Source organism: Centroberyx gerrardi, chromosome 15, assembly GCF_048128805.1.
Source record: "Centroberyx gerrardi isolate f3 chromosome 15, fCenGer3.hap1.cur.20231027, whole genome shotgun sequence".
Taxonomy (NCBI): Eukaryota; Metazoa; Chordata; class Actinopteri; order Beryciformes; family Berycidae; genus Centroberyx; species Centroberyx gerrardi.
The window spans coordinates 25007554-25022283 of record NC_136011.1 but is presented as its reverse complement, the minus strand read 5'-3'; the positions used below and the strand labels follow the sequence as shown (position 1 = coordinate 25022283).

At 44.7% G+C, this 14730-nt stretch overlaps 1 protein-coding gene across 4 annotated transcripts in view; it reads right to left on the bottom strand.

The window, feature by feature from the left end:
* Window positions 1-14730, bottom strand: part of ehbp1 (EH domain binding protein 1) — a 171882-nt gene that overhangs the window by 130784 nt on the left and 26368 nt on the right. For all 4 annotated transcript variants that reach the window (XR_013507199.1, XR_013507200.1, XM_071897739.2 and 1 more), the window contains exon 5: window positions 11431-11484. Coding sequence is in view for 2 of the 4 variants with exons in the window: in XM_071897739.2 (XP_071753840.2) it covers window positions 11431-11484 (54 nt within the window). In the remaining 2 variants the exon portion in view is untranslated. The remainder of the gene's footprint in view (window positions 1-11430; window positions 11485-14730) is intronic.

Genomic DNA, 14730 nt, shown 5'->3' with positions numbered 1-14730 from the left:
TTTAGCCAACATTCTCATCCAGAGTGAACTACAATGAATGCAATACACTTGAATTCCTCAATCAGTGACAAGCAATAGTAGGTACTGTAAGGGTCAAGGGTCACAGTAAGGGTCAGGGTCAAGGGTCACAGATCTGACACAATATTCCAGTGACCCTACAGTGATAAAGTATGATAGAAAAGAGTGAGGCGTTGTGGTGTTAGAGTCAGTGTGTTCCTAACTGGTTAAATGCTGATATGATTTGGTTTTGTCCAGGGAGCTGGTCAGGCTGGCAGACTGACCCTGGGGGGCCCAGGAGAGGAGCTGGCATCTCCGTCTGACCCTCCTCCCTCCTTCACCCCCCCTTCCTCACCTCCTTCCTTCAGCTGTCTCCCTCCCTGCCCGCCTCTCCTCCTACCCTTCCATTTTACTGTCGCTGGTTCACGGCTCATTTTACACCAACCCAAAAACCTGATACAGCAGACACCTCTGCTGAACCTTGCCAGCCTGCGTGTTTGTATGTGTGCGTGTGAATGTGTGTGTGTGTTTTCTGGGTCAGCTTGGGGACAGGAGGCGGTAACAGGAGGAGGAGGCGGAGGTAGGAGGAGGAGGCGGAGGTACAGCCTGTTTTGTAGACCGCAGACCGACTGGCACAAGCCTGCACACAAAGAGAGCTGGCAGCCTCTCCCGGGCCGGACCGCCTCAGCCAGGACGACACAGCATACTGCCACACAAATTAGCTTTCTTTGAAGTAATACGTGACATTTTTATATTTAAAAAAATGTCCGTTTTGCTACCCTCTATCACCAACTGATATAACAGAATAGTGATTAAACCTATAGCCAGTTCATGAAAGTCCTACGGTGTCACTACACACACACACACACACACACACACACACACACACACACACACACACAGGGCTGAGCAAGAAAAGAATAATGTGAGGAAACAGAAACAAGGTAACAGTAAATATGTCGTCCCCCAAAACTGATGCACAGTGACAAATATATCACCTTGTTTGGACCTGTTTTTGTAGCGCCCCTCATAGGCGAGCGAGTAAAATTTTGAAGATACCAGATGCCAGTGGAGAGATGCATCATTCCACCAAGTTTCATCAAAATATCTTAGGTGAGGGATGGATGAACAAATGAATTAACGGAGACTGATCAACAGTCTGTATATCTGGATTTACACACACACACACACACACGCAGTAACTTGTGTGTATAGGTTTCTTATGACAAGACCACACAGGTGGGAATTAGGATGTTTCCCAGGAAACACTTGTGTTTTGATGTTTATTTTGGGGCCAAACGTCACACTGTGTGAGGCAAAACAAGGACAGTTTCTGACCTGTTTGGGCTGGATTATACTCTGCATGCGGGAGGGGTATATGTGTGTGTATGAGAAATGTATCTATATACAGGATGTGTGTGTATGTGTGAGAAATTTATCTATGTATGTGTGTGTACGTGTGTGACGGTGCATGTGACTATATATGTGTATCTAAGTTATGTATGCATGTGTGACCGTACATGTGTGAGACACACACACACACACAGTCACACATGCATGTATACACGTATTTAGTATACATGCATGTGTGACTATAAGACTGTGAGACTATGCGTGTGACTATGTGTACATATGTGTGACTATGTGTATATGTATGCATGTGACTGCAAATCTGTGTGTGACTGTGTGATTGTGTATCTCTGTGTGTGTTAGTGTGTGTGTGTGTGTGTGTGTTCTTCGCGGTGGTGTCTGGTGACATCTGCTGTGTTGCTGGCTGGGAGCGAAGCACAGCGGGCTGCAGGAGCCTCAGACCGAGGAGATGAAAGACGAGGTCACAACCTGGACCAGTGGGACAAGAGGCCAGACACACACACACACAATACACTAATACAAAGTCACACATGCAAACATATAGACCTACACACTGTCCTACAAGAACATACGTATACACACATACATGATGCTGTGTGCACACACCCACAAGGACACATATGCCACAAACACACACACAGCAGGCGGAGGTGGGGGGGGGGCAGACAGGAACAGAAGGACGACAGACTAAAGAATAAACAGAGCAAAGATAAAACAGTGAAGCAGACAAAACAACAAGCACAGACAGACGAAATACAAAGCTAGAGAGAGAGAGAGAGAGAGAGAGAGAGAGAGAGAGAGAGAAAGAGAGAGAACACAGACAGTATGAAAAAGATGACGCAAGCATAGAAGCAAAGCCCCACATCGTCAGGGGCAACAGTTTAATCAGTTTAATTAACAAACACATGCATGTGTGCATGTAAGCAAAAACACACACGCGCACACACACACACACAACACACAGATAGAAGATATGATGTGTGCCAAGCTAACACAAAGAGTGTGAGAGTGTGTGTGTGCTGGAAGAGACACACTAATAGTTGTACTAAAGTACAGGTGTTGAGACACACACACACACACACACACAGTGTGTATAGACAGTATAGACACACACAGAAACTGATACATTCACAGACAAACACAAATGCTCAAACATAATCAAACACACAAATTACATACACACAGTCACACACACACACACACACACAGTTTGACACAAATACACACACACACAGATACAGTCACACACAGATAGACACACAAATAAAGACAGTCTCACACACAAATACATACAGACAGTCTCTCTCATACAGACACACACTCAGAAACAGCTATTGTCAAACACAGTAAATGCACAAACATAGTTAAACACACTCACAAACAGACACACACACACACACACACACACACACCTCATGGCGGTGGTAGCAGTCAGTCAGCAGACCAGCCATGTGACAGGGTGGTGTGGTGTGGATTAGGGGCCAGTAAGCCTATTAGGGCGACAGGAGGGACCACCCGGCCTCCACAGCCACCTACACCCCACCAACACACACACACACACACACACACACACACACAGCACCCTGACAACTGACTGGACACACACAAATATATAGTCTAACACAGGAGCACAGGTAGAGTTTCTCAATTACACATAACACAGACAGAAACAAAGATACAGTAACACACACACACACACAAAAAGGTACAGTGACACACACACACACACAGTGCAACACTTACACACACACATTTTTTCATGTCTTTTCTTTGTGTTTAATTGTGTGCAGTAATGTGTGTTGCACAAGGCCGATTTCCACTTGGACAATGAGACCTTCTGCTCCATACTATTGCAGTGTGTGTGTGTGTGTGTGTGTGTGTGTTCGTTCGTTATCTTAATCAGCCAATTGAAGAAAAACTGTGTGTGTGTATGTGTGTGGTAAAGCCACAGACTGGGGGAAAATGGCAGCAGCTAGGGTTGTGTTAGTTGTGTGGATGTGTGTTTGTGGCGTGTATTTGGTGTGTGTGTGTGTGTGTGCGTGTGTGTTTGGTGTGTGGTTGTGAATGTGTGTGTGTGTAGGGAGGGGTCCAGGCGTGGGGGGTAATCACCAGCATCTGTTGCCTCTCCTCAGGGCGATTAATTAGATTAAATTAATTTGGAAAGCGTGTGTGTGTGTGATCCCCTACTAAGAACCCCTCCCCACCTCCCCCCTCTCCAGCCAAACACACACACACAATAAATTACACCCTTCAGGCTCTCTACTATTAGGATTTTTTTTTTTTTTTTTTTTAAATAATGTGAACACACGAACGAACGAGCGAACACACACGCTCTTCTTTACCACACAATAAATTAGGCCCCTTTGAGTTCTTCCAAACTATTTAAGAAATGGGAAAACGAGAAAAGGTGAAAACTTTGGAGACACACGCGTGCACACGAGCGCAAATTAATCCCAATTTGTCGACCTCGGCGCGGGGGAAACTTTTGGGATTTCATACTTCATACCAGCTTTTGTCACCTTTGCGTGAATAGCCGAGGGCTGAAATAATTGTGTTTTTCTTCCCCGAGGCCCAGTCAGTGCTCACAAGCCACTGGCCTACGTAATGTGTTCCAGACAGAGGGAGGGGGGGGGGGGTATAGGGGTAAAATAAAAAGAAGAGAATGTGTAAGAGTGTGTGTGTGTAACAGGAGAAAGAGAGCGTGTGTGTGTGTGTTTGGGAAGGTGGAGGTGGAGGTGGAGTCGATCTGTGTGCGCATAAGTGGATGGGTGTCATGGTTTTTCTGTGTGTGCGCGGTGTGAGATGTGTGTGTGAGTGGCATGTGCGTGTGAATATGCGAGTGTGTGTGACGGTGTGTTTGAGTGTGTGTGTGTGTGTGTGTGTGTCGGGGCGGGAGGTATATGGAGTGGAAATGGCCTTAATGGAGTTGGATGTGGTCCACAATTGACAGGACATCACCTCGGAGAGAGAGAGAGAGAGAGAGAGAGAGAGAGAGAGAGAGAGAGAGAGAGAGAGAGAGAGAGAGAGAGAGAGAGAGAGAGAGCAAGAGAGAGAGAGAGAGCGGAGGGAGAGAGAGAGAGACAAGGGAGGAGAGAGAGAGACAAGGGAGGAGAGAGGGAGAAGAGGGAGAGAGAGAGAGAGAGAGAGAGAGAGAGAGAGAGCGAGCGGAGGGAGAGAGAGATGAGGGAGGGAGAGAGGGAGAAGAGGGAGGGGGAGAGAGAGGGAGACAACAGCAGAGACTGCTGAGAGGTGATGAACAAAATATCGGAAGAAACTCTCATGATGAAAACCAAAAGTCAGAAACTTGGTCTACACCACATATTGCACTGACGATGATGATGATGACAGTTGCTTTTCTGCATTAAATAGCACGTAAAAATATACAATTTAAGTTAAAATGACCAAAATTTGAACAGCACAGCAATCCTCGTAAGGAAATGTAACCTTTTTTTGGGGTGTACGACCAATGCTTTTACCTTTAATGAACGTAAAAAAACCATCATAACTCTTAACACAATGATTATGCAGGTTTGAAGTATCAGAAGAGATGGTTAAAGTGACGAAAGGCTGGGAGCCGACAGCCGTCGGTATTGAGAGTGGCAATTTCAAAATCGATATTTAAAAAGTGGCAACATGTAGCAGACAGGCTGTCAAACGGTGTGAGCGGTGATTTTACCGGCGCAGAGCAGCCATAGATTTGGAAATTCCTTCTTTCCCGAGTGACATTGATGTAATGTGAGTGGAAAAGGCAAAGTATGATGGGGAGAGGAGGGGGGGGGGCGAGAGAAGAGAGAGGGGCTTGGAGTGTATCACTGTACATTCGATGTATTCAGAAATGATAGCTTCTCACTCTCAATACAGCAGTCGTGTGTGTGTGTGTGTGTGTGTGTGTGTGTGTGTGTGTGTGTGTGTGTGTGTGTGTGTATGTAAATCCTCCAACAAAGCTTTGAAGATGAGGGAAGTTGGTCTACCATCTCCAGCTTTGGTTGATATGCAAACGCAGAGAGAATACACACAGACATACATACACATATTAACCCCCCCCACACATTCACAAGCACACACACACACACACACACACACAAAAGAGCCTGTCAGCACAATGCCGTCAAATATAGCCGTCCAATCTTTTGACCCCTCAATTTGCCCACCTTTTTGATAATACGCGCCTATTTGAAAGAGGGTGAAAGGCAAGGGTAGCATGCAATTTAGAGATACTACTGTGTAGCCATTTCCAGCCTGCCACCTCTCCCTCTCCTCCCTCCCTCCCTCCCTCCATCTCTCTTTCTCGCTCTCTCTCCCTCTCTCTTCCTCTTTTGATTATGCGATTCGCCTTGGCAGACGAAAATAGAGGAGAGAAAAAGGTAGTGTTTGACACTGCCATTTTCAATGACAAAATACAATCTATCCGGGGCCAGTAATTCGACGGGGAGGGATTAGCCCAGCGCGAGGTTGGGCCCCCAGATTAAGGCGAAGCCACAGCGCGGGGATCTTGAATTTCATCATCTCCGGCGCTCGGGCACAATGGCGTATTCTTCCCCTTTCTCCTCCGCCGTCTGATGAGGGGTCAGGAGAACTCACCTCTCCTCTTCTTCTACTCCTCCTCCTCCGAGCCGCACTCACTCCTTCATTCATTCATCCCTCCTGCCTTTATATTAGCTTAGATACCTGAGAGATGGGGGGGGGGCTGGGGATCTGAGCTGACTGACTCATGGCTGGCTGTCTGTCTATACACACATACACACACACACACACACGCAAACCCCCAACAAAATCTGACTAAACACACACACACCCTATCTGCTTACAAATAGACACAAACTTTCTCATACATACATCATCGCAGAGAGACACAAACAGACACACAGACGCACAAACATACACACTTTTTCTGCTTACACACAAACACACACACGCAAACACACATGCACATACAAGAGAGCAGACATGATGGGGGGATCAGATGGATAAAAAGGTGAACGTGTGTTTGATTGTTTTCACAGCTCTTAGGGTAGACTGCCATCTTGTGGTCACTTTGTGTAGTTCACCGTTTACCTCTCATCTGCTCTTTCAATAGTGAAAAACCAGGAACCTCTCAAGGTCTTTAAAATTACACACTTATTAAATTACTAAATGGCACACTGGATTTTATTGTATACCGTTGTACAAATGAGCCATGCTGAGAACATAAATGAGTGAGTTTACTAATAGTAATCTAAGTGTTATACATTATTTAATCACACCTAGAAATATCAAGTGATCACTTAGGAAGTATGTTGTTGCTTTTTGCATACCTACCTCCATATATGATTTCTCAACTAAACGGGGGATTTCTACTGAAGGTTAGGCTGAATTCATGCTTTTCATGCTTTTATTTAAGATATTTTGGTGCAGATGTCAAACTGGGCAAATCCTACATGCTAGCATCTCACACACAGACACTATAGTCAGATATTTAAGCTATTTAAGTCCTGAGATTTTTGTCAATACTGCAAAGCCTGAAGTGCTCAAAGAACAATCAAATAGAGTGATGAAGAGGTCAGTCCCTCTCACACACACAGTCATCAAAGAACAGTCAAATATGGACTGATGAGCAGGTCAGTGAGGTGAGTTTCTCACTCTGACACACACACACACACACACACACACACACACACACACACACACACAGAGCAATCTGCTGCCAAGGCGGCCGGTCAGGAGGGCTTTGATGTGTCTCACTCGGAGCGCCCTCTCAACCCCTCCACTTTCACCTCCTTCCCTCCAGCTCTCTCTCTCTCTGTCTCTCTCCTCTGTTTTCCTTCCATCTGATCTCCCACTCCTTCTCCAGTCTCTCTCTCTCTCTTTCTCTCTCTGTTTTCCAGAACTGCATTGGAAGTGTGTTAAGTATAACAGCGATAATGCCCAAGAGGGTGTGCTTTTCTGTGATTATGGGTACGACGGTGACGCAATATGAGCGAGGCACAGCAGAGCACCAAACGGCAGCACTGAGGCAGCCGTAATCACAGCACAGAGTGTCCTCAAGAGTTTCATGGCTTTTATACAATGGCTACCAACAAATGTGTATCGTTTTCTACAAAGCAGTGTCTATACATGAGATTTGAAACCAGGACAAAACAAGTTGTCAAATTAGCTTCCAGAGTTGGCATAGGAAACGGTGACTCACAGCTAGTTGTGTTTTACTGCAATTTCCAGAACACGTCTTTGACCAGACAGATCGCTTGGATGAAACTAACCGTTGTATTAAAGTGTGTTAAGCATATGTGCCCTCTGGATACAGATATGCATGCCTCTGTATGGGGATTCTAACATGTTTACTTCTTTTTGCCCCAAATTTTTCAGTTATCCTTCTGCCTCTCTCCTGCTTGTCATCCTTCTCTTTCTCAGGCATGTGATCAGGAACACATAAAGCCAGATAAAAAAGGCAGAAAACAGTCGTTTCCAATTACAAACGAATGGAAACTGTGTGTGCAGAAGTGGTGCAAATCACTTCTCTGCTTTCTATCCTTTTGTCTCTGCCTCTCAGGGATGTGATTAAAAAAGAAAAAAAAAAGAGAGGCAAGAACAACTGCAGCTTAAATTTTCAGGCATTTAGCTGATGCTCCTATCCAGGGCAACTTAGAAAGTCTGCAACAGTAGAATAGACATCAATTCCTGGATCACCAACATAAGAAGCAACCAATAGTAAGAGGGTCAAGGGGTCAGAGCCACAGTGTCCTGACAGTGTGTATCTGTGACCACAGAAAGATAATTTCAGACTAAAGTACTAGGATAATAAGTAATAACAGCTAAGAAGAGAGGTAGAAGTGGACATCTTTCTAGATTATCTGCAGAAATCCAACTTTTTTAAAGCTACCCAGAAATGAATTTAAGACCAATATAAAAACCAAAATGGAGAAAAAAAACTTCCAAAACCAGCCTATTTTCCAATTGAGCATTGCTAATGAAAGTTTTGAAACTGTAAATGGGCGGTGTAAGAAAAAGGACAACAGGCGATTAATTGCTAAGGGACATGAAGTCCAATTGTGCTTACTAAAGCAGAATGCAGATGCAGCACAAAGAGACCTGTTATTGCATGGTGAAAAAACATAAGTCCTCTAAACACTGTATTTAAGACAGTTTAATAGTTTTAAGGCCTTACTTTCTCAGACTTTTCAAGGATCCGCAGATGCCTTGTTGCAATTTTTCAACCCCCTAAAAAAAACTACTGTTATATCTCACCCTTGGTCTTTCTCTAATTTTGCCTTTGTCATCCCTCCTTCCTCCCTTTCAGCTCTCTTTCTGCTCCCCATCTTTTTTCCCCTCCCTCTCCTCCCTCCTCCTCCACCTCTTCCCCCTCAGCTGAGTGTGTGAAGGTGTAAGGTTGCCTCCTCTCTCCCTCCCTCCCTCCCTCCCTCCCTCTCCTCTCCTCCCCTCCCCCCTCCTCATTCCTGCTGTCAGGAGCTTGGCGTGGCTTTGATCTCTCTGTCATTAGTCAGGTATGCAGAGACACAGGCAAACCCACAAACTCGTCTTTTTCCTCTCCTTTTCTTGCTCTCTTTTCGCTCTCTCCCACGCTCCGCCCGGCGAACACCGGCTGACCTGCTTGTCTTCTTAGCTTTCTATCAAAGGGAGAGAGGTAGAGCGGTTTCTGCTGTCGTTTGACGCGTACGTAAAGTGACAGAGTCAAAGCATTCAGCCGGCTCTCCTACTCTCTTTCCAACATTTTTTAAAGGGAGGGTTGAGAAGTCTTAGAGGTCTATCCTTGTTGATCACTCACCACACCGCCTCCCTGGACTGTCAGAGAGACCGGAGATTTTAGAAATTGGCGTCAAGTTTCCAGTTAGCATTTGTACGGATTTATTTGCTTGTCAATTACTCTCAAAATTATCCTTTCAAACATTACCAAATGAGGAGTTTAATTCCTGCTGATATCCATCTGGCAAAAAAACAGTGGGCTAATGTTCTCTGCTCAATATTTAAAACACACAGATGCATATATCCTCACAAATATTACAATTTTTTAAGTAACAAGAAAACTAATAACTTCAATAATATACAATAGAGAGCTTTACTTTTATGCCAGCAATCATAAGGTCAGAGCAGGTAATGGTTAATGTCTCAATTTGAAATGAAATTATTTAGTTTTGCTTATTACAGCAGCTATGGCAGCTCATGTAGGCTTGCATCTCTGGCATAAGGTGTGAAAACCCTTTTGAATATGTTGGAGACTTGATTAGTGGACTGGCTTCTACAAAACATCAACCACCGCACAAAAATAAAAGATTTGAGCACTGCAGCAAGATACATAAATACAGAAAGCTTGCACTGAATGGGAGGTGCTATGCAATGTATTTAGACAGCAGGGTGGCTAGTGAATAGGGAGACCGTCCTTCAACTAGAGGACCCGGGTTCAAGTCCCTCTAACAGCAAGCATCCGCCCTGCTGAAGTGTCCTTGAGCAAGACACTGAATCCCTACTAGCTCCCTGACCTCTGACCTCCCTGTGGAAGGGAGTAGGAGAAAATATTATTACGCACTGTGTTACAAAGGAAAGCGCTGGTATGTTTCTGCCCCAATGTCATGAAATTCCCGTACAAATTGATTCTAATGCAACCTTTATTTCTTTAAGAGCTTAAAAGGCACTACATCACAACTCTGCCTCAAAGAACATCAGTCATAAGTTTTTAAATTAATCTAAGTCTCTAAGTATATAACGCTCAAACAACAGAAAGCCAGTATTTCAGTACAAAGACTTCATTTGTCCAACACGTCAGTATTAATTTAGCCCACCCTGTCACGGTCTTGGCACCGGCAGATGCAAGGAGCACGGGGAATAGCTTGTGAACAGCAAGTTTCCAGTTTCCTGGCAGGTCTGTGTGTGTGTGTGTGAGTGTGAGTGTGAGTGTGAGTGTGAGTGTGAGTGAGAGAGAGAGAGAGAGAGAGAGAGAGAGAGAGAGAGAGAGAGAGAGAGAGAGAGAGAGAGAGGGAACAGATGGGCAGGACACCCCTGGCTGGCACCTGGCCAGACTGCTGGTACTGGTCCAAACAGTACCCCCCCACACACACTTTCCCCTCCCTCCTCATCCCTGAATCGATCCTCGTCTCCCCTCCTCATTCCTCCATCCATTCCTCCCTCCCTCTCTCCCTTAATTGCCACATGAAGCCCCCCCACCCCCCCCACCCCATCTCCCCTCTTTCTTATTATTCACTGCAAGTCCTAGTTTTCACTTAGAAAATACAGCAGGGCGAGACATCGTCCTTGCCTTGCAAATTGCCATTCCCTCTTCACCCTCGGCTGCCTTGAACATGTGTGTGATCAGCAACACAAAAAAGCAAGGAAAAGGCAGGAAAATGGCTGTGGCTTGATTAAATTAATGGGGGCTATTCTTCCAAAAAGACTCAAAAACTGTATTAAAAATAAATAAACAAATTAATAAACAAGCAACTAAATTAAATAGGCCTAAATACTGGAACCCCTAGCTAGTAGTTAAGTTCCCGGTTGGAATCTGCAACTTGATATTTTACAGCAAGCCTAAATGTTTTTGGCCCCAGGATGCGGTCTGTAAATGTCATTCAGCAAATGCTTGTTGAAACGCAAGCTGTTAGTGCCGTAAACACACACGCTGCTCCCTGTGCCAAACAATCATTGTGGTGACGCTCGTACGCCAACGTGATGCCAGTCAGCACTTGTGGTCCGACATGAGGGCTGGCATCAGGCCTGGTAGAAGCGTGTAATAGCGTAATCTGACCACTTGGAGGCAGCACCTGCACATGTAATGCAATAAGGGTTTTTACTTTGAAACTTGCTGAGAATGTTGGACTCACATTATGTCAGTATTGCTTTGTTTTGTTTTATTTGAAGGGCGGAATAGGTGGACAAAGTGAATGAGAAGCACTTTTACAACTGCCATCCATGTGCCTTTGAGCAAGGCACTTAAACCTCAAGGGCTTTTTTAAAAAAAGTATTTAAATACACAAAATAAGCAAGAAAGGGAGTGCAAAAATGCAGAAATGGAGAGACATAGATAGAGAATGGGATAGGCTGAGAAAGATGTAAATAAGCAGATAATCTAGTACTCACATTTTCAATAACAAACGTCCACTCTTTGTCCTCAAACTCCTCTGCATGGGGGTCCTGTGAGAGTAATGTAAAAAAAAAAAAATGTAAATAAACAGAGCTGGCCACAACCAAAGTATGCTTAGTTGAAACAGCATCCTCATGACTAGGGCTACAGAAATAATGCAGAACGCAACGTTAGTTTCTACCATTAATATTCGTACAATATTGGCATGTTGGCAATACTGAAACATTTAATTTCACATAATAAGAATGATCATTTTAGTCATAATCGTGCCATCCGACTTCCAACACAGAAAACACACAGTTGACCTGTGACAGCTCATCCCCTCTCCCAACACTCCCTGTTCCTCCATTCTGCCTATTTCCTCTCCCTCTGTTCACCCACTGACCTCGTTTGTCAGTCCCACTCCCCATTTCATACATGTAGGAACTGTTTTGCACTCATGAGCCAATTTTTATTTCAGTATACTGCGCTACTGACTAACCCTGTCTGGTTTTATCAACTGTTTGTCCATATGGTATATGTCAGGGTGATTTGTTATGTGCTTTTATTGTGTTTTTACCATGTGCCTTTATTGTAAACCATATTTCTCTTACTGGACAGTCGCGTTTTTAATTGAATTGAAAGGAAAACAGAGTGCATCAAGATACTAGAACTCCAAAACATCCATGAATCACATTACTGTTTCACCTATGATAGAGAATGCAAAACATTACCAATATATAGACTTCTGTCTGTTTCTCTCTCCGTCTTCCTGCCTATCAGTCATCCAATCTGTCTCTCTGTCGATATACTTTCCTATCTGCCTTTTTGTCTCTCTGTCTACCTGCCTCTCTCTCTCTGTCTCCCTCTCTCTGTCTGTCTTCCTATCTCCCTTTCTCTCCCTCTCTCTCCCTGTCTCCCTCTCTCTCTGTCTCTCTCTCTCTGTCTCCCTCTCTCTCTCTGTCTCCCTCTCTCTGTCTGTCTCTCTGCGTGTCTCCCTGTCTCTCGTCCTGCCTGGCCAGCTGTGAGGTGATGAGAGGAGACAGTAATGGAGGCAGCAGGACAGCAGGCAGGCAGCTCTGTCTTATTGAGCTGGCATGGACGACCTTCACTGCCCTCCAGGAGCTCACATGGACGCACACAAACATACACACACACACACACACACACACACAAACATGCACACTGCATACTTACATACACAAACCACTGCACACAAACACAGGTGTACACGAAAACACGCATGTTAGAGCTTACACATGCACATCACTCGCTCACACAATCACGCACACATACACGTACGTTGTGTGCACACATACAAACACATGAGACACACGTACACATAGATATGCATGTTGCACACACATACGTACATTGCACTCTCTCACACACACACACACACACCCACACACACACACACACGTGGCCTTTCTGTCTGATTGCTCTAGTGACACAGCCCTGGAAATCAATATTTCCGCAGCCTGCCACAACGGTCGAGGCGGCGCCTACACACACACACACACGCACACACACAGAGAAAGCTGTACAATTGCCTCTCCTCTCTCATTTTAAATCCTACGTTATTCCACTATCACATAAACGTCTTCTAAAAGCCAACACACCATGGCGTTATCAGCCATAACAGCAGCTCAGTTTATTGCGCTGTCTACAGTGTTTTACTGCTGCCTATAAACTTAAGCTGCGGCTCCCTGCTATATACCTTCCTTTTTCATAAATGTTAAGATAGGTAATAAGACAATAGGTGCCATGTTTTTAAACAATCGTAAAACCTCATACTAAGCATTCGGCTCTTGTACAGGTTTGGAAAATCTGGCTGCATCATAAAATTCACCAGCCACTTTTACTAATTTACAAACCAGCTAGGCTAAGAATAGGACCTCCAGAACATGGTTGATTACTTTCCCAAGAGGCTGGCAGATTACACAAGCATGCCAACCGCGGCCAAAATTCACCAGGTTTTGGCTGGTGGCTGGTGCTAATTGCCCACCTTGCTCTAACATGCACATTGTCTGGGTTAGGATTGATTCAGTCCACAGCATTAGCAGCCAAAACGTTGCCCCAGTTAGTTTCTTTTGGCTCCGCTATTTTCATGATGTCTATAAAGTTAAGCTGAGGCTGACTGCTAGTGTACCTTTCCCTGAGGTACAGGCTGCACACTGCTGAGCTCAGCTGTTTTGACTGCAGTATTTCAGGCCAGACATGGGACTAATAGTATCTGCAAATCATTCTTTCCGTTCGCTTTAACTTTCAAGGACTACCAGATGGGCAAGTCAGGTAAAGCTGTCAAATCACAGAAAAGTATACTAATACCAATACTTTCCTGTGATTGTCTAAACTTTCTGGCACCCGTTTTACCATCCTATGTGGAAAACCCCACCCCTTTGGCACCAAGTAGGCCAAAACAAGACACAAAAATTATTTGAAAATATTACTGGAGAAGAAAGCGTGCATGCAGTTGAGTTGTAGGTTCAAAAACCAAACCAAAATACATCCTTGCAAAAGCACAAACAATGATTCTGTGTTTGCATTTCAACATGTGATACTTTGATCCTCATAGAGAAATTCGGTTTCCACTTAACTTTCCCCCTCTAGGAGGTCAGAGCACAGTGTCAGGTACAGATCAGCACCCATGGAGCTGGCAGGTTTAGTGTCTTTAGTGTGTTGCTCAAGGACACTTCAGCAGCGTGGATGCTTGCCAACATCGGTTTGAACCCGAGTCCTCGAGGTGAAGGGCAGTCTCTCTAAACACTAAGCCATCCTGCTGTACAAATATCTGAACTAGGACGAAGTTTTACAGTTTTAACTTGCCCAGTCATTCACAATTGTCACTGAAACAGTTGGAGTGGAGGGAAAGCTGTCCTAGCAAAGACAACAAGCTTTTGGTTTGCAGAGGCAATATTATTTGGTTTGTGGCTTTAGCCAACAGATGTGGTTGAGCTGTGCAAAGCGGCTTTGCTTTGTACCTCATCACAGAACGAGCTTTATGACTTCCTCTGGGACAGGAAGTAGGGCTGGGTCCAGAATGAGGAGAGAATGACAAATGCAGGAGTGTTTAACTAACAGTGGCATAGGCCTTGGAAATTAACTTGGAATGTTTTAATATGTATGTTTAACAGAAAGGTCTGCAGATTAAAGCAGCGACTGATAAAAGATACAATAAACTGTATTCTGCAGCAGGGTGGCGTAGCGAGTGGGAAGTCCACCCTCCAATCCTCCAAGAGCTGGGTACAAAACCCGATGTTGGCAAGAATCCGTCCTGCTGAAGTGTCCTTGAGCAAGACACTGAATCCCTACCA